A 24351-nucleotide genomic window follows, 5' to 3' on the forward strand; every position below is an offset into this window, starting at 1 on the left:
CTCGATCTCCTGACCGTGTGATCTGCCCACCTTGGCCTCCCAAAGTCCTTGAATTACAGCCATGAGCCACCACGCCCGGCCAGTTCTTCATACTTTTTATAATTGTTACTGAATACATTATATCAGTTCTTTTTAAAGCACATTGAATAAATAAAAGACTTTATTAGGATTAGAAATAAATGTAATGAAGAACACTGTCTAAATATAATCTTTCATGCTAAAAAATAGATCACGATGGGGTTCTGTGGCCCGATCAAGAATACTAGCAAGTACAAGATCCCGGAGGACAGACTATAAAATACCTGGACTCCTTACAGGCCTTTTTCTTGCACTGAGCAATGCAGATGCAGAGTGTTCAAGATAAAATGAGGCAATCTGGAGCCAGATGGCCAGTGACTCTGCCACTTACAAGTTGTGTCCCCGGGGGTGAGTTACTCAAGCTGTCTGTGCCTCAGTTTCTTCATTTTCTTTTCTTTTTTTGAGATAGGGTCTCACTATCTTGCCCAGACTGGAGTGCAGCGGCGCAATCTTGACTCACTGCAACCTCTGCCTCCCAGGCTCAAGAGGTTCTCCTACCTCAGCCTCCCGAGTAGCTGGGATTACAGGCATGCACCACTACCATTCAGCTAAATTTTGTATATTTAGTAGAGACAGGGTTTCACCATGTTGGCCAGGCTGGTCTCAAACTCCTGACCTCAAATGATCCACCCACCTTGGCCTCCCAAAGTGCTGGGATTACAGGTGTGAGCCACCGTGCCCGGCCTCTTCATCATTTTAATGGTGTTAACAAATTATTTCATAGGGATATTGTGAACTGTAAACAACTTAATACTGCTAAATCACTTAGAATAGTTCCAGGCACATAATAGGAGCTCAAAATTAGCTGTTTTCACCACCACCATAAGTGTTACCACCATTATATCTCCTGACACTGAAGGCATCTAGTGAATAGCATTCCATTTATGTAATGAACACTGTCTGATGTGGATCACACACAGTAATGTGTCTTAAGTACATTAAGCTGTACCAGACAGTTGCTTTCAATAATTACATCAGAAGAAATGAAAGCACCATGCTATTACAATCATCCCAGACAATCAGGCTTCAGTTTAGACTCATCCCTTTTCTTTATTTATTAACTCCTGTTTGGGGAGGAATGTTTCCAAGCACAGGTGTTGCTCTCAATCTGACACACACAAATCTGAGCTTATAAAACAAATACATTAGATGTTGACTGACCAATACACACCAAGCTTCCAGTGAGAGTTGCCTTAAATCGGTAGTTACTAACTAATGGTACAACCCAGACATGGAAATTCTGATTCTGCAGGCAGCTTGCTTTTAAAAGAGTCACAGGTAATTCCAGTGTGCACCCCCACTGAAGAACACCGACTATGAATCAGTGGCTTTCAATCTTGGGTGCATTTAGAATTGCATGCCCAGGCTCTACACAGGCCAAGGAAATCAGGAACTAAGCAACTGTCTTTTTAAAAGTTCTCCAGGTGGCAGGGCATGGTGGCTCACACCTGTAATCCCAGCACTTTGGAAGGACAAGGTGGGCGGATCACTTGAGGTCAAGAGTTGGAGACGAGCCTGGGCAACATGGCAAAATTCCGTCTCTACTAAAAAATACAAAAATTAGCCGGGCGTGGTGGCACACGCATGTAATTCCAGCAAATAGGGAGGCTGAGGCACAAGAATCACTTGAACCCAGGAGGCGGAGGTTGCAGTGAGCTGAGATCATGCCACTGCACTCCAACCTGAGTGATAGAACGAGACTCTGTCACACACACCTCCCCCCCCCACACACATATCCCCATACACCAAAGTTCTCCAAGAGATGCTCATAAGTGGTCCAGATTGAGTCATTGCTTTAAATAGAAAGATCTTTTGACAAATCCAAGACATGATTTCATTTACATATACATTTTCCATAACATATCTTCAGGTGATTTTTGGCTAACAGACTTCTTTCATGTTTTCTGAAATTATTGCTGTGGAAAGGCTACATTTTGAAATTTATGAATACAGAGTTAGAGGAATGAAAGACATTAACTAATGATTTTTTGTCACTTAATTCTAATAGAAAATGTTTAAATGCACTTCTGAAGTAAAGGGAAGGTAAAAGAATAGGAAGTTCACGATAACCTGTAACAAAAGAGTCTACTCTTGACTATCCAGGAGGGAATTAAGTGGGTTATGGACTAATCAATACTCAGGCTCAACAAGGGGTGGGGATGGCTCCACCTCTCCCACTCCCCTCCCCCAGCTCTGGCCTCCACAGGTGCCTTCAGCCAGCACAGGTCCCCAGAAGGAGAGGTGGCAGGCCTACACTAATCACCCTGGGTCTCAACTGCACTTTAACCGTGGTTAATATGCAAACTGATTAATCAGCAGGCTAATAAAGAGGCAATTGTACTTTGTAAGAGTGAGATCTACTCATTGAAAAAGAGAAGTGTAGGAGAGTTCATTTTTACTCATTTTTCACCTTTACTTGTCAAGGCAACTTTAACTGGGCAATGACAGTGTAGTTTTAAATCTGACAACAAGTTATATGTCATTGATTTGGGAATTCTAAATACTGAAAACTTGTTTCATGCTTTCCAACAAAATTATTACTGTGGAAGAGCTATATTTTGAATATTATAAATATAAAATTAGAGAAATGAAAAACAGAAACTAATAATTTTTTGTCATTTAATCCTCAAGTGTTTAAATGCACTTCTGAAGTAAATGTTTCCCATTAGTCTTGCATAGTGTATCTAGACACTTCTGTCTGCCAGCTTCTTCTTTGAGGAATTAGCCGTTTCCTCCTCCTCTACAGCTATAATTTTATTTATCTATAATAATAGAAGTTCATTAACTTTTTTAGTCTCGAAACTAGAGACTTCAAAAGTTAATGCACCTCTTTCAGGATTTTTCCTCCTTCCTCCAAGTTACTATTTTGAAATTGTTCACACAAATAAAAAAGTTGAAAAACTGTATAAAAAATACCCATGTACCTTCCACCTAGATTCAACAATTAACATTGCTATATCCACATGTGCTTTTTTTGGCTGAACTATTTGGAAATAAATAGTTGAATTAATGATTGCTTAATTCTGGAAAACTTCAGCATGCATACCCCAATATTCTGAGTAGGTTCAGTAAGTAGCAGTGATGAGCTAAGAAAATTACCAATGCTAAAATTATCACTGCTAAGAAAATTATCAATGATTTCCTACATACACAGGTACCTCCAAGACATTTTCAAATGCCTTTAACAATCCCTAAAATGTCTATACAACTTTCATTTCCCCCTCCAAAATCTGCCAATTTATCCTGGATTTGCATGGCTCTGAGTAGTGTTATATGCTCATTAAACATGCTGGTTCCACAGGGAATGCCTATGCGGGTATTCTGTGCTCATTAAAGAGAGCAACTTCCTGTTTCTACATTATCAACTTAAAGTTTATTTTGAAAGATTTTCAGATGTCTTATGCTCTCCTTTCCTCTGATAGGTCTATAGACGTGTTCACGATGTCCACAGAAGTATTTCTGAGTTGGAAGCAACAACTGACTACAAGAGCATCAGTTTCATCTCAAAATTTCTCTTTGTCTTCTACTTCTGTTCACGAATCCTTAGTTCTGAGTAAATGCTGCCCCTCCAGTCTACCTCAGTAAGTAAGTCTTGGTAATAGTTAATAGGCAATGGTGTGAGAACCCTCAGAAGCCATTTTGTAGCACCACAAACACTTGCATTTTACTTCAACACTGATCTGCAGAAGTTGGGTGGTAGAGTAACTCTAACTATGGTGGTAATAGTGGTGGTGGTAGCGGTGGTGGAAGTGACAGTGATGATGGTAAGGTCATGGTGATGGTGGTGGTGGTTCCAATTTCATACCCTTAACCCGTGGCAAGTTAATATGCAGAAATATAAGCCACAATTAGGTTTGATCAGACATTCCCTGGCACATGCTTTCTACATGAGCAAAGTGTCATTGATACCTGGGGAGTCTCCTTTCACCTGTGATTTTGTAAGTTTTGTGGGGTTTCCTTAGAATGTAGAGAGTAACAGGCATTTTTATACTTATAAGTGTTATCAATATCTCCACTGCCATCTCATTTCAATTGGGAATATGAAAAGAGCAGGATTATAGACTAAGATAATGACCACGGCCAACCAAGCAGAAAATGTCAACCAATTCCTGGCAACACCCAAGAGCTTAGTTTCATTATTTGAGACAAGTGCTTTCTCTGGTACTAATACCCACTTAAAACCCATGACATGCTATTGCACTGAAATGGTTTGTCTGTGTCCCCACCCAAATCTCATCTTGAATTGTAGCTCCCACGATTCTCACCTGTTGTGGGAGGGAGCTGGTGGGAGGTAACTGAATCACAGGGGCAGGTCTTTCCTGTGCTGTTCTCATGATACTGAATACGTCTCACGAGATCTGATGTTTTTATAAGGGGGAGTTACCCTGCACAAGTTATCTTCTTGTCTGCCACCATGTAAGATGTCCCTTGCTCTTCCACTATGATTGTGAGGCCTCCCCAGCCAGGTGAAACTGTGAGTCAGTGAAACCTCTTCTTTTATAAATTACCTGGTCTCTAGTATGTCTTTATTAGCAGTGTGAGAACAGACTAATACATGCACCTGTAATTTTTTTTTTTTTTTTTTTTTGAGACAGAGTCTCGCTCTGTTGCCCAGGTTGGAGTGCAGTGGTGTGATCTTGGCTCACTGCAACCTCTGCCTCCCAGGTTCAAGCAATTCTCCTGCCTCAGCCTCCCGAGTAGCTGAGATTACAGGTGCCCGCCACCACACTTGGCTAATTTTTGTATTTTTAGTAGAGACGGGGTTTCACCACATTGGCCAGGCTGGTTATGAACTCCTGACCTTAAGTGATCTGCCCACCTCGGCCTTCCAAAGTGCAGGGATTACAGGCGTGACTCACCATGCCCAGCCTATAATCATTTTTAAAAGAGTTTTTTTTTTGTCTGACCAAATACTGAATAACCACTGTATTCACCTCTGTAAGGCCTGCTTGTTAAGAATGTTCTAGAGAGTAAAAAGTAATAAAATATTTATTGTAGGTCCCTATGAAGTACAACACACATGTGTATGTCTAGACATCAGCATCTGCAGACATGTGGGAGTCCCAAAAGTCTACCTACTGCTTAACCTCTACCTTGGCTATGATAAGTGACTATCACTTATTCATCTGATCCAATTCACCTTCATTGTGCAGTGAGTCAAAAAGCCCAGCATGATTTCACCATTTACATTGTTTAAATATTATACGTCATCTTTAAATGTTTTATTGTCCAGTTTCATCTATCATTAAATCACTACTGTGCATACTTAAAGCCAGGTATTATCTGTGTATTAATTATTCCAGGACCATCCTGAGCCCACATGCAGGAAAGCTGTGTTACTGGAACTTCTTAGAGTAACCCACTATCAATTCAACCACAATTATTGGAAGAAAAAAATTACACAAACACCAAATGCATATAGCAGAGATTCTGGTAGAAAGCAAAATACTATCACATCTTTAGACACCCATCAAAGGCAACTTTGAAGCTAAGGGAACAAAAAATGACCAGTCTCATCTTTACTTATTAAAAACAATTCTAACAAATTCCAACATAGATACACAGTTTGTTTAGCAAAATTCAGGCTGGGTGTAGTGGTTCACACCTGTAATCCCAGCAATTTTGGAGGCCGAGGCAGGTGTATCACTTAAAGTCAGGAGTTCTAGACCAGCCTGGCCAACATGGTGAAATCCCGTCTCTACTAAAAATACAAAACTTAGCTGGTTGTGGTGGTGGGCCTGTAGTCCCAGCTACTTAGGAGGCTGAGGCATGAGAATCACTTGAACCCAGGAGGCAGAGACTGCAGTGAGCTGAGATCACGGCACTGCACTCCAGTCTGGGTGACAGAGACTCTGTCTCCAAAAAACAAAACATTTATGAGGTTAATACCAGCAACTTCAGCTACTAATGATTATTAACTCTCCTTTTAAAAAATTGAAATAGATTTGACCTAGAGAAGAGAAAGGTAACTACACATTTCCTAGGACTTTCTGAGTTCCTCTCTGATATTCCTATCTTCCTCACCTGCAGAAGACAGGAATATTTCTGCTTATAGTACAACTTATTTTTTTTTTTTAAACTGGCTAGTACCAGAAGATTTACAAATGCAAAATCAAACATACAGAAATATATTTTTTGTCACAAGACAAAGAGCTTGTTTAAATCATACAAATGTAAGTTTAATAGTCAAAGGCTATTTTGAAAAGAATGCATACCTGCTCTTTGGATGGCACAAGGAGTTCTTCAATCATCATGCTGTCCCGTGCATAGGAGCTTCTGTTCAAGGTGTAAGACCTATCCGAACTGAAGGAGCGGAGGCTGTTGTATTTACAGTTAACCATTCAACAGTGGTAGATGATGATGAGATGAATAAAAAAAAATTAATGCATGCAACTTTAAGAACAGGCAAGATGGCTAAAAATATCAACAAAAGTTGTTCTTGAAAGGACATAGTGAAAAGTAAAATCCCTTATATTTGAGAAAATGTCTTCAGTGTAGACAATGTTATGATTAGATTTTGTTTAAAATTAGGCCAATTTTGAGAATATGAAATGCATGAAAACTTTGGATGTTTCACTATGAAGTTGAACCGACATGACAATTGAGAAGAACCAGATGATTCTAGAAAGTTGGTAGATTTTTCTAGGACAAGATCTTATGTTAGAATGTCTCCTCTTTCTGGTCTATGTCTACTTGACATGTGCTACTGATTAGAATTATGTCTACTTTAAATGGGTCTGTTTATAAGTCTTCGGGACTTACTGAGAACTCTGGTTTGTTGTTGCTACTCATAGAAAATATCAAGAAGGAAGTAGTGTTACGAATACACTTTGCACGATCCTCTTTGCCATCTTCCTGGCTTTCAGGAAACATTCATATTCCCTGCATGGTTATTTGTTCTTCACTGCAAATATTCTTTCTTTGCTCTACTGTTGTCTTTCTTGCTCCTTCGACTGTTCTTTCCAGTCTCTGTAAATCCTCCATATGGCCCTTGAACTTCTCAGATGCAGGTACCCTGATGCCCTGATATGCCATCATCACAGTGACCTCTAAACTAAAACCCAATAGAGTCAGGGCCCTTGGGAGAACAGTTCTGCCATGTCACTCTCATGACCTTGCATGTATTCACATAAGTCATACAGGCAAAGACCAGAATTGAAGCTAATCTGAGCCTTCACAGAACACCCTGTGATCTTCCAGGAACTCAAGAGGATGGAGGTTGGTGAGGAGCTTCCACGAGACCATCTGACTCAGCTCCCCGTCTCACCTGGGAGGCTGCCATGAGATAGCTTTCATCACTTCCTCTTTCTAATGATGTATGAGGATTCCTATTCTGCTCTCCTTGGAACAGAGCTGCAGAATATAAAACCATTTAGCTGAAGTCTAGTATTGGCTCCTCAGCAATGGGGTATCCCACAACTAGCATTGTAGACATCCAGCCCCTTTTGTTTTGGTGTCCTTTTAGGTGTAGGGGACAAGGATCATGAGAAGCCAGCACCTTCCACTTCTTCCTTTCACTGCCTGTATAATTAAAAAACCATCTGGATCTAAAAGTGGCTTCTTGTATCTTTACCAGTGGAACTAGTCAGACTTTGGCTTTGGCCTTGCCTTTTGTGTGCTTGATGGGGAAATGAACAAAGATGATATACATAAGAAGTAAATAAATGATTCTTTGCATAAAACAATTTCTTTTTCCCACTGCCTGCTATACTAAAGAAACCAGAAAGTGGGTATCCTTTTATCAAGGTACAGTGCATCCTGATATTAAAGGCCTCATTCTAAGTGTCTACACAGATAGGTATGTACATTCTTCTAGGATTGGGAGCCTTCACTTTTATGAGAATCTCAGATGGACCTCTCTTATCCCCAAACAACCATCATTCTACAGAGTCATTATTTAGTGTATTCAGCAAAACTTACTAAAAGACCATTATAAGCATAATTCCTGCACACAGGAACTTATCTAGTAAGCCACATGACTCTGGCCACTTGCACAGTCAGGCCCTCCATGCCCAGTCATGGAACCCATTACTCTGTTTTTTCCCCAGTTTCGATTGCAAGCCCTTCTTTCTGCCATTCCTGTTTCTAGTCTCTTAGTCTAGTTTCTAGTTTCTTCCCTCAAATACAGTAGAAGCTCCCTAAGAGCAGGAATTCTCTAACTCAACGCTGTCCGACAGAACTTTCTCCTATGAAGGGGATGTGCTAAATCTGAGCTGTCCAACAACACTGGCTACTGACCACTTGAAATGTGGCTGGTGTGAATGAACAACTGAATTTAACTAATTTTAATTTAAGTAACTATAGGTGGCTAGTGGCTACACTATTAGTGCAGCTTCTAAGTACTCATAACAACGTTAACTTTGCTCCAGTGGTGTGATTTGAGAGTCGCTGGCCACTGTCTGCATTAGACATTCATTTCTTCAAATTACGGTCCCCATGGCATGATATGTTAACATTGGTGGTGTATGAAACAGTTTTCTATGTGGACAAACACTTAAAAGTTTTAAAAAATAATTATCCATTCATTTTAATTTCTATTTTTAAATTTATCTAAAATTTGTTGATACTTTTTAAACATCTCCTCCTTCTTTTAATTTCTCTGTGAGTGCCAACTGCAGAACAGAGCCCAGAATTGGGAGCTATCAACAGAAAGGCCTAAAGATGTCTTCATTTTACATAATGTCTGAAGTTCCTACTTCTGATCATTCCAGACCAATTTAAGTTAGACATATGGAGTCAATTAAATCCATCAAGCTTCACTCTGAATCCTGAATACTTCCAAGTACTTCTAGCCTAAAATTAAAGATTATTTGTATGGGGATCTAGAAAGCATTAAATTGTTTTTAACTAAGGCCAACTATTTTATTTGTAGCCATCAGTACACCCTGAGTGTTAAATATAGGAAGTGTTAGAAAAACATGCCCCAGAATTCTAAATTTATACTAATTTACCTAGCACAACTCAAATAAAACAGCAACCAGCAAACAAACAGCCCTTCACATCAGGACTTTTCAAACCCAGTGAAATTTCTTTAATTACTTCATGCACTATACAAAACTTGTTAAGGGAAAGAAATTCCTTAAGTATTTGATCAATTTTGCATAAGTTTTATTATACACTTTCTAGTTTTCTTAAAATCACAAAATTTTTACTGATTTTTCTAAAGCTGAGCAGAAAAAAAGAAAGCACATCGCAGCACATCACAGCACATCACATTACAATGCTAAAGAAAATAAAAATGAGAGCATGAGCCAGGAAAGGGAAGAGAAACACTATAAAAGTGCCATGTCTTCTTACCTTATCTTGGGACTATTTTAAAGTAATTTTAGAAAAAAAAATAAAACAATAGAAAGCAAAAAATCAGACAGAGAAAAAAGAAAAAAAATGTTATGGTTGAATGAGTTACACATTTAATGTATTCCTTTTAAAATGTTACACTCAGAATATATTTTACTTGATAATACTCTAACATTGTGCTTAAAAATATTGGCTTTATAGAGTTTTTAAAAATGTTTGCCTCTGAGCATAACATGAGTCATCAAAGTAAAAAAAAATGAGTTACATATAATAGCAACAAATAATAGTGCAATCAAAATTAGAAGTATGAAAGCCTTGGAATTATATTAAGAAAAAAAATACAGTGTGATATTCTGGTTTCCTATGTCACTGGAGGTCAGCTACTACAGTTTTCTACATAAAAATGATTGATCACAAAATGTGTCATATATTATCAGAAGAGAAGACAAGCTAGTTGTTGGATTTCAAAAGTTATAAATCTCTAAGATTTAAACAAGATCTAAAGGATCTCAAGAACCTTAAACGTTCTACATATTTTCCATTTTAACTTGTTGCTATCTTTGATCGCCTAAAATATTGTATATTTTTTTAAAGTTATTTTTCCTCTTCCTGTTAATGACACCTGCTACAATAAGACTTTAAGGCCCTTTATAAATGTATTTATAAGGCAAAAGTTCTACTAAGCTATGTGAGTTTCAAATTCCTACTAAAAAAAGACTAGAAGAAAAATCAATTCAACATCCATACTGGCCACACCAACTACAATGAGAATAAACTCCAGGGTTTACTTTGTGGGAAGTGCCATTTACTATTAGACAATGAAACTTTTTACAACAGATCCTTAAACTATAGGAAAATGTCCTCAGGGCTCTGGCTTAGAAGGTTTAATTATTAGCTTTAAAATAACTTCACTGTCAGCAAACACTCTGTTAATCCACACTAGGGCAAAGAAGTCTCCAAATTCTGCACAAGGTTCTGTTTCTTTCAACAGTGTAAGAAAAGTTTGAGTCAAGGTTTTCCCATACAGAAGTTTTCCACTTCAGTTGTAAGAACTGAATTTGTCACCATTCCTGTCTGTGACTTTTGGTAAATCACTGTTATACTTCCAACATGTCCCTTATAAACAAAATAATGGAACAGTTTTAGAAGAGATACTCAAACACTTGGTGGACAACTTTAATAAACAATATAATTTTTTTTCAAAAATGCTCTCTTTTAATCTTGAATTATTATTTCAATAACAAAGAGAGAATAGTGAACAATCTACACATGTATTTCTTATTAGCAAATAATATTTTCTTTCAATATGGAACAAAACTTAATTTTGAAATATGTGACTCAGATTGGTTCTCCCAGTTTTGTCAGTGAGCTCTTTTGCTACTGTGCTGGAAGCATGACTGCAAAGTGGGAAAAAAAAGAACACACAATTAACATGGTCAATCACATGAAATTAACAACTACAAACCACAAAAGAAAACAGCAGAGCATGTGTATTTGCGTCGAGAACATTTCGCTAAATTCATGTCTTCATCCAAAGAACACATTTTGGGATAATGTGAAAAATGAACATGATTTTGATTTATGGCAAATCATGGTTGTTTTAAATTAACTATGAAAGACAGCAACAATGAAGTACCTGGCAGAACGCGCTCCGAGACTAAAGCCCATGTAACCCTCTGCAGGCAGGGAATCATCACCCAGTTCCTTAAGGTCCTGTGGCCCAAGATATTTGTCTGTGTCCCCCGTCATTGCATCTTCACCTGCAGATGTAGAGAGCAAGCCTGCATCAAAAGCTTCCCTTTTGAATGTGTCAGCTGTGGAGAAAATCACTCCTTTGATTATCAGCAAACCCTCCATTATCTCATATTCACCTTCCCCTTTCCCCTGGATAATTTTTTGTAACTCCCGTTTAGAAGGAAAAGGTACAGGTAAAGGTTAGTACACAATTTCAAGAGTGAATTTAAGTAGCGGAAACAATTCCTGGTATTAAGTACGAATCTTAAAACATTATCCCTATCCCTTTGCTTCCCCGTAAGCCTCAGCTGACTAGACAGGTAGATGTTTTATGTCAGAGTTCTCCTCACCTCACCTCACCCACGATGAGGGCAGCTTGTTTGAATGGACATGGATTACAAAATAAGAACCACCTCTTCATTACTGTTCTTGAAATTATATGTGGGAAGGAAACAGACATTTAAAAAAAAAAACAACCGGTTTTCTCACACACAGGATTTCAGTTTGGGGCTTATGTAAGAAACTAGCAAGTTATGTGAACCATAAGTTGCTCGGTTGGAGAGCCTTGGAACACGTCAATTTTGAAATGTTTCTAAACCTATCAAATTAACAACAGCCCAACTGTCCCAGTGCTTGAAATCTACATGGAAAGCAAAGCAGTATTCTCCAGTGATAATATGGGTGCTCTAGCACTTTGAAAGGACTATATAAATTGCTCTTTAATTATCAAGACAAAGAGTTAATTATGTGAAATACTTTTACCAGCTACGTATGCAAAACATGACCTCACAGGGAAAAACCACATTCCAAGAGTGACAAGGCAGGTTTTTCAATTGTCTTTTGCCCTCTGGGACATTTCCCATCCTTCTCAAAAGGTAGCACAGGCTGCAGAAAAGTTCCTTCCCCACCCAGGCAAACTCTTACCCTCTTTCTGGACACAAGCTTCGCTGGCCAAGAGATTGCAAACGTGTACATGTTGTGTTTTCTCAAAGGTACGTGATTCATTTCCCCAGATATATTTTCCAATTCCTATATTAGGTACTGTTTACAATTTCCATTCATTTAAACTCAGGAAACCGCAAGAGCTCAGCTTTTAAACTACCAATCAAGTCTAAAAATACACTGTCAACTACTGTTTTTGCAAATGTAAAAACTAAACAGATCAACTTTCTACTGCTGCTACCCAGTACCAAGAGATTATTTTAAGTAACTATTTACGGCTGGGCTATTTGCACATTCACTGCATCTCAAACAAAAACAGCACACACCAAGTACAACTCAAAGATCTTACTCTGCGGTAAAGCCATTTCCACTAGGCTTGGATGATCAAATGTTTTCCTGATGTTTCCAGGAATTCCTTAAGCAGTGATTTAGAATCAACCTCCAAACCAGCTCAAGCAAACCAGTGCCTGGTTTGTATCCACTCTCTTCACCACCGCTGAATTCCTCCCAGCATCTTGATATCCTCATAGGCAATTGAGGAATTACACATCTTTCCCCACTCAGGGTTCGAAGATTTTCAAAATTTCAGGCCTCCCAAAAAATCTTTAAAAAAAAAAGCCACTTAATTGAGATTAAGATCCTTTTGACCACTCCGCAGACATCCTTTTAAAGCTCCTTCTGATTGGATTAAAAACTCCTCTGGCAAGCCTCTAGCAGGACAGAATGGTGACATAAATGCAAGCCCCTGAGTTATTTGTATGTAAATATGAGGACTGCTCGGTGTAGACTTTCGGTAATTTGATACCAATGCGCGTTGCCTAGTCGGGTAACCGAGACAGCCTTCATGTAGGGAGAGAGAGCGAAGTGCTACATTTAATCAGGAGGTGACTCTTCTCAAATATGAATGAAGAAACAGCCAACCCAGGTAGAGGAAAAACATTAGAAGAAAACAAAGCAGTGGCCCAGGAGGGGAGTGGCACGGAGCTCCAGGCAAACTTTCAACTTTGTTCTCAGCTGGGAACACTGGGAGCCTCAGTTATTTATGGTCCCTGTCAGGTGGAAGGAGGGGAAAAAGAGAGAGGGAGGGCCTGCCCTTGAGTTGAGGTTGTGAAACTGGGGCTGAGGAAAGCAGCAGTGATTCCCACAACTCTCCAAGAAGCACTTTGCAATGCACTAATTGCCGCTGCTTTTTATCAAGAGTTTGAAGAAGGGAACAGAAGTGAGACAAGTTGGAAAAAGCAAATGGGTGTTCTGCTTTATTTTTGGCCCAAGTTCTTTCAACTATTTAATATGGAGGGACTCACTGGTGCTCCTTCGAAAGGTCCCTGGTGGAAGTGCAAAGTAAAGGGAGAATTGGGGTTGACTGGAGAGGCCTCTGTTGCCCCAGATAGGAGGCAGGGCTGAGTTCTGTCACTTTGCTGTTACATTGTTTCTTTCCCTCTCCACCAGTGGCCTTCCTTCTCAGCTGCTCCACCCTGTTATGTTGGCAGTAGAGGAAAAAACTAGCAGGACTTCCCCATCTTCCATCTGGATACACTGGAGAGGCCATTTTAATTGCTTTTTTTTTTTTTTTTTTTTTTTTTTTGCGCTTCCCCACTGCCCCTGGAAAGTAAAGGGTTTAGAAATTGTCTTGCTGAAGGAAGCACTCCTTTATAAGAGCACATCTATCCCCTTGGAATGTTACCTAAATACACAGGAATCTTAATCGTAGAACTGATAAAGTAGGGAAAAAAATCTGTTTTCCCTGGATACACGCATAAATGAATGGATAAATGCATGATTCATGTAATATTAGGATGCTATGACACCTGGTGCTTTACTCTGATCAGCCTGACCGTAATCAACATGGTAAATACATGGAAATAGAAGGGAAGTCATTTATAATGTCTGGAACATATTGAAAACTATTCCCAAGCAGAGAATAATTTCCAACTCTAAAGAATAGAAGGGGAAGTCTTGTTTAAAGAGAAATGTCTGAATGTTCATCGGCTTTTTAAGCCTGCATTTCGAACCCAAACTACAGTACTGAGCAAAGCCTTATTCAAAGACTGTCATTCATTCCAATTTCTGAGCAAGGCCTATGATGCAATGTTCCTTCCACTGACTTCTTGGCTATTTTTCCTTCTTGGCTATTCTTCCACACCCACCTTCCCTCCTGTTATACAGAATTTTTTCAGTCCCTAGAAGTCCTTAAACTCTTTAGACTTTGAGCCTTTACTAAGGTGTATTCTCTTGGTGGAACCTTTATTGTTTTTTCCAGATGAACTTCTCTAATCTTTGACTCTTTCTAGAAGCCCTCGCACCCTCTACTCACCATTAGGTGTCCCTCATCAGAATGTATTGCCAGTAAACACATCTGCTTAGTCTCTCCTATTGGCTGGTGAGATCCTCTAAGTTAGGAGCCATATTCTTCCTGGGCCAGGTATATTGGAAGTTCTCATAAATAATCTTGGAATCCATAACTGATAATAAATATGTTATTTTCATTTTTATCTTTTAAATCTACATGTCATGGCAACTTAGCACTCTTTTCAAATATTATGCTAAATGACTGGTATACAGTAAAATTTCAATGAAAGTAAGTTTCCATTATTCTTTAGCCACACTTCTTAGACTTCAGAAATGGTCACTATGAAACCAAAAGAAGTCTGGGGTAGGGGTGGGAGTTGTCAACACATTTAGCCAAAGATTAATGAAAATAAAATAGCCTTATAACATTAAATAATTATCCACTTAGCATTTTGGAATGGTGAGAACATTTCTTAAAAGACATAGAATTTAGAAATAAAAACAATGGTATTCTTTTAATGCTGTTTTGCACAGTAGGTGCTCTAGGTTCAAATTCAAGCTATACCATGTATTCATTGGGTGACCTTTGAAATACCATTTAACTGCGCTGAGTCATAGTTCCAGCCTCTATAAAACTGGGGGTAATAAGTCTGCCTCTACCCTCAGGCCTCCTGGGGAGATTCAAATGAAATAATGCACAGAGTAAGGGCTTAATCAGCACGGTTACTATTATTCTGTGGCACAGCTTTTTCCAGTGCCCAAATATCTGAATGCATGAACTCAAATAGCATTTAACTTGCTACTATTTATACTGGTAAACACAAAATCCAACGACAGCACTAAAGTGTCCCTGTTCTCCATTACTTATGATAAGCAAGGCACTGTGTTAGGTAATCACAAAAGTTGTTGATGGAATGAATAAATGAACAATAACAACAACAAAGTTCATTTACACTCCTTTCAATAAACAAAACTTTCTATCATTATCATATAGTACAACACACTGCTGTACCAAAGATTAGAAAGGGATGAGATGAATTTTATTGTGTGATTTGTTAACTTTCTCTAATCCACTATATAATCCAAACACATTTTGGCTACTGGCAGCTTCGAACAGGTGTGTATAAGCCAACTAAGGTAATTTTATTAAAAGATGACATGCATTTCATATCAGATATATTTAACTTAAAAATGTTACCAAGAGTCAAATATTTTCACTCACTAAAAAGGAGTTGTGTAGGTTTATGTTTTCTAGAGGTATTTGGTGCAGTGAAGTAACAGTTGTGTTATAGAGGAATTTGACTATTTTTAGGCAAAGAGGATTTTGGTAGCTCGTCTTTAAAATGCCCTCCTCACCCCTACCTCCAATGAACTACGTTTCCTTCTATTCATGCCCTTGTGTAATACCCCTACTTGAATCTGGGTTGGCTGAAATTTTGAACAGTAAAACTTGGCAAAGTGATTTTGAATGAATGAGTTTGTGTTCAAAGAAACCTTGCAGACTCCTCAAGTCTCTTGAAACAGTGGTTTGGGGGAAGCCAGTCCCAGTGTAAGAAATCTGACTATGATGATAGCACCATGTTATAAAGAAGCTCAAGGTAGCCCATGGAGAGGCTGCTTAGAACCAGAGAGAGAGAGAGAGAGAGAGAGAGAGAGAGAGAGAGAGAGAGTCCGAGAAAGAGAAAGAGAGAGAGAGAGAGAGAAATGCCCAGCCAACAACGCTCAGCTGTTGCTGCCATCCTAGCTGAGGTGTCAGACCTTTGGATGAAGACTCCATCTTGGACATCTGGTCACGTTCCTCTGCCTCAGCTGCTATCTGACTGCAATCTCTTAAAAGATCCCAAGACTCAGCTGAGCCCCAGTTAACTCACAGAACTGAGGGAGATAAAAAGACCTTAAATCACTGAATTTGGTGGGGGGGCTGTTATTTTGTAATAGGTAACCAAAACAAAAATGAGAAATGACAAGGTCCAAAGGTAAGCCAAAGGGGTTGCACTCTGGTTGCCTAATGTATCACTAATAAATTAAAGTTAGCTCTGTAGCGCAATAAATGATGTGTATACATAAAGCCCAGGAGCACAGTGGCAAATGCCATTAGAGAAGGCCTCACTTACTTAGTATTGACTTGATGCATTTTGAAATATTTATTTATTTATTTATTTTTATTTATTTATTTTTTTGAGATGGAGTCTCCCTCTGTCGCCCAGGCTGGAGTACAGTGGTGCGATCTCGGCTCACTGCAAGCTCTGCCTCCTGGGTTCATGCCATTCTCCTGCCTCAGCCTCTCGAGTAGCTGGGACTACAGGCGCCCGCCACAATGCCCAGCTAATTTTTTTTTTTTTTTGTATTTTTAGTAGAGACAGAGTTTCACTGTGTTAGCCAGGATTGTCTCGATCTCCTGATCTCGTGATCCACCCGCCTCGGCCTCCCAAAGTGCTGGGATTACAGGCGCGAGCCACCGCGCCCGGCCTGAAAGTTTTATCTTGAGCACTGATGTTCTTATTGTTAATGTACTTCCGTCAATAAATTATCAGAGCCTACAAAATATTTAAAAAGAATACAAAACTCCCCAAATCTACCTGACCCCACCACTAACCAATTAATAAAAACGGTTCAGAGGCATTTTACTTTAACTACCCAGCAATCTCCTCTTCCTAGTCCTCCCTACATCATGACTAGGCTGAAAGAAGAGATGGCCTACACCATAATCAACCATTGAAAGATCCATCAACTTTGTCTGCCAGGAAAACAATACAAAATAGAAACATGAACAAAGGACAGCAAGAGAGTATATTAAATGATTATCAGGACTGTGGTGGGCCAAACAGGTGTACCCTCATTCCTTTTTAGACTCCAAGTCAATGGTCCAGTATATTGTGTAATATACCCAACCCAACATCCTTGCAGTCTTTCATTACGCCCCCAGTGATCCTTTTTCATATCGAATAAAGGAAATAGTTATTGGCCTAATATTTAAAAGTATTTTCTTATCCTAGAAGTTCTTTTCTCTCCTTTTCTTCCCCTACGCGATCTACTTTTCTTCTAATCTCTTTCCACCTTAAGACCTTAAGACCATCACCAAGGAAAACGCCTGTCACTTTTCCACGGACTGAAAGTTGTTTTCCCATCTGGCTGGAGACTTGAGTCATAAAGTTCCTTAAGATAAGGATACCAAATTGTATTGTTAGAAACTTTGCTCAGAAGTGTTTAATTCTGCTGTAAAATATAGAATCTCCCATTGTAAAGTTTAAATTAATAGTTCATAGTACAGACCAAATAGTACAACCCTCCAAATTACACGGGATTAAAAAAGATTAGAAGGAATAAAGAGAAACAGTGTCTCTATACTCTACTGATTTACTAGGAGTTGATTTCTTAATAGAAATCAGCAAATAGTCTAATACACAAGAGTTTAATGATCAAACTTGACTTAAATTTACTGTTGCTTATCCTTTAGAAAGTGATTTTCTTTGATCATACAGCAAAGAGAGGAAATGAAAACTATTGGGAAAATAAATCCTTTAACTATCTCTAGTCAGCATTACAGAACAGTAGAATCAGATCAATTATAATTAACACTAATACTTATTGAGCATTTACTATGTTTTAGGCACTGTTTGGTGTTTTATATGTGTTATTTCATTTAATTCTCACAATCTTATAAAACAGAATTGTTATTTCCATTTCAAAATAAAACACAGTTTAGAGTGGTGGAATAAATACTCCAAGATGACTTAGAACATAGAGAAAATGGGATTCAAAATCAGTTGCTGTCACTCTAGAGCCCTTCTTTTAACTACCACAGTGGGCTGGCCATACAAAACTTAAGATACTATTGAATGAATATTACAAGAAATTTGTAATCAAAATGTAAGCTCCTTGAGGGCAGGGGGCTTTGTCGGTTTTGCTTCATATCATTGCCCAGAACAGAACCTGGCACATAGTAGGTGCTCAATAAATGTGGAATCAATGAAAAAGCAGTGATTGCCTTTCAAGATGGGAACTGTATTTACTGGGGCAAAGAGGAGGGAGACTTACTTTTCACCGTAAACTCTTGTACCTTGGGAATTTTGTACCATGTGCATCTATTACCTATTCAAAAAATGAATACAATTAACAAAATAAAACAAAACAAAATATAGGGACTGCAGATAAGTCATATAAGCTCTATGTTCCATCCACCAGAAGCAGTATCCAGACTTACGTAAGTCTGCCATGTAGATACAAATATGTGTATGTGTACCAGTGGGTATCCAGCAGTTAAGCAGAGGGAACACTCAATACTTTGATATTCTACCTTACATGCCACTTTAAGAGATGGAACAGAAAAAGTGAAGTAACAAGGCAGGAAGAAGGAGATGCACACTATTAATGTGGTACTTCTAGTAGTTTCAGGGGTACGTATGCAGGTTTGTTACATGGGAAATCTGCATGTCACATGGGGTTTGGTGTACAGATTATTTCTCATCCAGGTAGTGAGCATAGTACCCAATTGGTAGTTTTTCGATCCTCGCTTTTCTCCCACCCTCCACCTCCAGGCAGGCCCTGGTGTCTGTTGCTCCCTTTTTTTTTTTTTTTTTGAGACACAGTCTCACTCTGTCGCCCAGGCAAGAACAGTAGCACAATCTCGACTCATTACAACCTCTGCCTCCTGGGTTCAAGCAATTCTCCTGCCTCAGCCTCCTGAGTAGCTGGGAGGGATTACAGGCACCCGCCACCACGCCCAGCTAATTTCTGTATTTTTAGTAGAGGCAGGGTTTCACCATATTGACCAGGCTGGTGTTGAACTCCTGACCTCAGATGATTCAGCCTCCCAAAGTGCTGGGATTATAGATGTAAGCCACTGTACCCAGCAAAGATTCATATCTCATATATCTCATTCAACATTTAGACAATAAATTCTCAGCCTAGAGAATCCCAATGACTGTATTTGCTCACATTACTTTTCCCTTGATCTGATATTTTCATTCTCAAAGGAACAAGGAAGCAGGAGTCAGAAAAAGAAATTATGGTAGGATTAGGATCCTGATCCCTCAAACTTGGATTCTAAAAGTCTAATTCTAGCCCAGAGTTACAGAATAGTTGATGGGAACATTAGTTAGATGCCAGATCTGCATGTATTTCTCCTTTCATTTTTCAGTTTGGAGCAAGAGCTTGTGTTAAGTAAGGTTTCCTGTGAATATTCTGAGAAGCGACAAAAAGCAGGAGGTGGTGTTTGGAGGATGGAATTGTGCTGTCTACTTCAGGAGGTTCCTGCGTGTAGCCCAGGATCTTCTGTGTTAGGCTGGAGGACCTGCAAGCCCTGCAGTGGAGATGATGCAAGCCCAGCTCATCTCTGTACCTTCTGGCAGGACTGGAGGCTCAGAGAAACGCTGACAGTCCCATGCTCAAGGTATACAATAGAGTGAGCACTTACTTACTGCCCCCTTCACTCTCCACCTCTCTTCTCAGTAGGAAGAAGGAGAGGGTCTTCACTGTAACCCTTTGTTTGCCATCATATGCTGGCCATGGTTTTCATTCTTTCAAAACATAAAATAAGTGCTAGGATATACTTTTGACATGGTTTGGCTCTGTGTCCCCACCAAATCTCATGTTGAATTGTTATCCCCAGTGTTGGAGATGGGGCCTGGTGGGAGGTGATTGGATCACATGGGTGGATTCTCATGAATGGGTTAGCACCATCCATCCCCTTGGTGCTGTTCTCATGAGAGTGAGTGAGTGAGTTATCATGAGATGTGGTTGTTTTAAGGTGAGGGGTACCTCCCCTTCCTCTCTCTTCCTCCTGCACTGGCCTTATAAAGTATTGGCTCCCCCTTTGCCTTCCGCTATCATTTTAAGTTTCCTGGGGCCTCCTCAGAAGCAGAACCTGCTATGCTTCCTGTACAGCCTGCAGAACCGTGAGCCAATTAAACCTCTTTTCCTTATAAATTACCCAGTTTCAGGTATTTCTTTATAGCAGTGTGAGAATGGATTAATACAACTTTCTTGCTTTCCTTCTGAAAATGGGTGGTAATTATGGATTAAGTTAAGAAAACAGTTAAATAAGCATTTAACTAGGTAACCGAAGAAGGCCGAAGAAGTGTGTTCTCGTTTTAAGAGGTGCATGTACCTCCTGTGCGAGGGCCATCAGCAGCATTCTGCCTTCCTGTCCCTAGTCCTAGGTGCTCATGAGAGCCTGGCATTGTAGGTGGCCAAAAAAGAATCAGGTTTGAATGACAAAGTTTGCACAGCTCTGAAAGAACAGCAAACTGCCATTATTCATTCCACAGAACAAATGACTCTTTCTGCTTAAGCTGTTTTTTTGAGTACAAACTCAGTTTGATTCTTTTTCTACCTGTTCCCAGGAAAAACCTGAATTCTCTTTCCTTTCTGAGATGGGTTTGTTTATTAACCCAACCAAGATCACGGAGGACATTTTTCATTGCTCTGCCTGGAAAAGTTCCAACACTGAGTCATGCGTGCTTACTTTAGAAACTATATCTAGCCTGGATTAAGGAGCAGTAAAGTGCTATACAGGTTTTAAACAGAAGCACAGCTAGACACAAAGATAAAGATAATTCAGATTTTTCCTATGAAGAGGCAGAAAAAGACAATGTTGGGACAGACTCTAAAATGTCTTCATATTCTTTCTTATTAGTACCCCTTAACTTGGATACAGAAATTCCTTTAGTCCTCTAAGTAAGACGAAACACCGCACTGACTTGGTCAAAGGAGCACTGAAGTCTAAAGACAGAATGCAGGTAGAAAGAAGTACAGGATTACTTACACGGTTCTCGTTATCTAAAATCTAAGCCACTTGTGAAGAAGACTAGACAATGAACTAATTGCTAGCCACAAACTAACCCTGGAAAATCAGGCACAAAAATGTTGGTTCTCACTTGCAGAGAAACTAGGTAGCTAAATTCAAGGTGGCAGTGTCATGACAGCTGGTTTGTCCTATTCATTCTTCCTTAGCTATTTGTCTAACCTCAACCCCAAATCCAGACCTCATTATTCTTGCTTCTTCATTGCCTAGGCGCACAAGGACCATGAGTACAACACAGGAACACGTTCACCACTGTTCCCAGGTATAAAGAAGTACCAGGCTTGTGTATAAACAGCGATTTTGGCCTTTTCTTTCCCTTACACACAAATTGCCTATCATTGTGCCTGGCAATAAACACCTATTTATTGGTTTGCTTTGTATTTCCAACCTATACCCCAAAGATGTGTACACACGAGGCAAAGACACTTGGGGCCTGTCTTCAGTTCTCATTCTCATTGGGGTTCTGACTCACCCCTCCCCATTTGGACATCTTTCCCGGGCTCCTCCCACTCCTCTTGCTCCCAGCTCCCTGTGCACCACCCTGTCTTCCCCTTGCTCATTCATTCTCACTGTTGTGTTCGCCGAGCTAATGAGGGGGTTACAGGGTGGTCACATTAGGACAGCCTTCCATAGGAAGCAGGTTAGACTTTTCAGGTAGATGGAAGGGACAGACATGATTCAGGGGGAAAAGTATTCAAAATTACAATTTGTTTGGGGCAAATAAAAAAACCACAACAGCCTATTGTTTAAACAAGCACACAATTTCTTGGAGTCTATTAAATATCTCACAGGCTGCTCTAGCTGCTCATTCTATCATAGCTTCTTGGAGGAAAAAAATATACTCGCTATGACCTTCTCTACCTACACTAGAACTCCTGTCTTCTGTGTCTATATCCAGGATATCCCGTATGGTATGGCAGCTGCTGAGGTCACCAAGGATTCCTGTACCCCTTATTTAGTTTTGTTGTTGTTTGAGACCAAGTCTCTCTCTGTCCGTCCAGGCTGGAGTGCAGTGGTACGATCTCGGCTCACTGCAACCTCCGCCTCCTGGGTTCAAGTGATTCTCCTGCCTCAGCCTCCTGAGTAGCTGGGATTACAGGCAGCCACCACCACGCCTGGCTACTTTTTGTATTTTTAGTAGAGACAGGGTTTCGCCATGTTGGCCAGGCTGGTCTCAAACTCCTGATCTCAGGTGATCCACCCGCCTCAGCCTCCCAAAGTACTGGGATGACAGGCGTGAGCCACCATGCCCGGCCTCCTATACCACTTGTGCTCTTTTGATTGGAGCTTTCTAGGAAAGTTCCTCCCAGGCTTCCTTTAGCACCCACTCCTCAGGGTTTTTCCCCTTCATCCTTCACCACTTTCTGTTCATGTCAATTAGCATTCTTCTTCCTCTTATGTGTGCCCAGAGTTTTCTAGAACCGCTTCTCTTCCTCCTTGTGTGCTGCCCTGGGACCTCATCTGGTGCCCGGCATCTGCACCCTTGTCCCCACTCCTGTATGCTGAGCTCTCATGTGGGGGCCTGTGCTTTCCTGTCTCTGATACTTTGACCAACAAGTTTTCTAAATATGAAACACCTCTTCCCGATCCCCATCCTTCTACCCCTGCAAACTTTCTGTGTGTCCAAATCCTATCTATTCTTTAAAATGCCTTTCAAGGTTGTTTTTGAGGTCTTTAATAATCTCCCTGTCTTTTTAATTTTCTTGTCACTTGATCTGTTATTCTCTCATGGCACCTGATATGGTTTGGATGTCTTTACCCTCAGAATCACATGGTGAAATTTGAGCCCCACTGTTGAAGGTAGGGCCTTGTGGAAGGTATTTGGGTCATAGGGGCAGATCCCTCATGAATGGCTGGATGCCCTCCTTGTTGTAATGAGTGAGTACTCACTCTATTTGTCCACACAACAGGTAGTTGGTTAAAGAGCCTGCCACCTCCTCTCTCTCTTGCCATATGACATTCCTGCTCCCCCTTTTCCTTCTGCCATGAATAGAAGCTTCCTGAGGCCTCACCAGAAGCCAAGCAGATGCTGGTGCTATGTGTATACAACCTGTAGAACCATGAGCCAAATAAATCTCATATATATATCTCCCCCAGTCTCAGGTATTTCTTTCTGGCAGTGCAAAACAGGCTAACACAGAATCTTGAGTAGAAAGTCTAGGTCAAAAAATTATAAACGCAAATTCCAGTTTCCGTAACTGTGTGAACCTGAGCAAATATCTTAAACTCCTTGAGACTGACTCCTTAATGTAATTAGGCCTAATAGTACTTTAAATTAGGGTATTAAATTAGGACATAATATAAATTAGGAGTAAAAATAGTATTAATAATGCTGTTGAATACTTTGAGAGAAGTAACAAAGATAAAGCACCAAATAAGTAACATTTCCTGAGTTCTTACCACATGCCAAGTTCTAGGCTAAATGCTTTTTATGTATGTCATTATATATACTTTGAAGGTCTGTCTCCTCCAAATCTTATGTTGAAATGTGATCCCCAGTGTTGGAGGTGGGGCCTAGTGGGAGGTGTTTGGGTCATGGAGGCAGATCCCCCATGAATGGCTTGTGCCATCCCCTCGGTAAAGAGTGAATGCTTGCTCTATTAGTTACCGTGAGATGTGGTGTTAAAAAGAGGCTGGCCTAGGCTTTTAAGATTCATTCATACTATTGTACATAATTGAAGTTCCCTCCTTTCCTCTCTCTTGCTTTCTCTCTTGCCATCTCTCCTTTACTTTCTGTCATGAGTAAAAGCATCCTGAGGTCTTACCAGAAGCAGATGGATGGGCAAGGACAGATACAAAGTAGAAGAAAAAAAAAGTGTTCAAAATTATAATCTGTTTTAGCCACCATGCTTCTTGTACAGTCTACAGAACTGTGAGCCAAAATAAACCTCTTTTCCTTATAAATTATCCAGCCTCAGATATTCCTTCATATGAATGCAAAACAGATTAGCATAGTATTCAAACATGCAATAACCCAACCGTTATGGGGCTCTTATCTAAATTACCAGACAACATCTATATTAGAAGTACAAGGATTTGAATACTAGCCCCAGCACTTATGTTGTGTGACTTTAATCAAACTCCTTAATCTTACTGAAACTTATTTTCCACATCTATGAAATGAAAGTGACAATGGCTCCAGTTTAATCATTGTGAGGGTTAAATTACATAATGCATGAAATGTGTCTAGCTTAATGCCTAGCACA

At 39.8% G+C, this 24351-nt stretch overlaps 1 protein-coding gene across 30 annotated transcripts in view; it reads right to left on the minus strand.

Annotated features, from left to right (window-relative positions):
• Window positions 1–24351, minus strand: part of LOC105466182 (ankyrin 3) — a 703092-nt gene that overhangs the window by 99817 nt on the left and 578924 nt on the right. For 15 of the 30 annotated variants that reach the window (XM_071069573.1, XM_071069576.1, XM_011715203.3 and 12 more), the window contains 3 exons: window positions 18379–18432; window positions 11012–11135; window positions 6294–6396 (listed from right to left, as the gene is read on the minus strand). In XM_071069573.1, coding sequence (XP_070925674.1) covers window positions 6294–6396; window positions 11012–11135; window positions 18379–18432 — 281 coding nt within the window. Of the gene's footprint in view, window positions 1–6293; window positions 6397–11011; window positions 11136–12400; window positions 13586–18378; window positions 18433–24351 lie in introns of those variants that run through there. The other 15 variants (XM_011715205.3, XM_011715179.3, XM_071069587.1 and 12 more) reach the window with 4 other exon arrangements.

Source organism: Macaca nemestrina, chromosome 9 (genome assembly GCF_043159975.1).
Source record: "Macaca nemestrina isolate mMacNem1 chromosome 9, mMacNem.hap1, whole genome shotgun sequence".
Classification (NCBI taxonomy): Eukaryota; Metazoa; Chordata; class Mammalia; order Primates; family Cercopithecidae; genus Macaca; species Macaca nemestrina.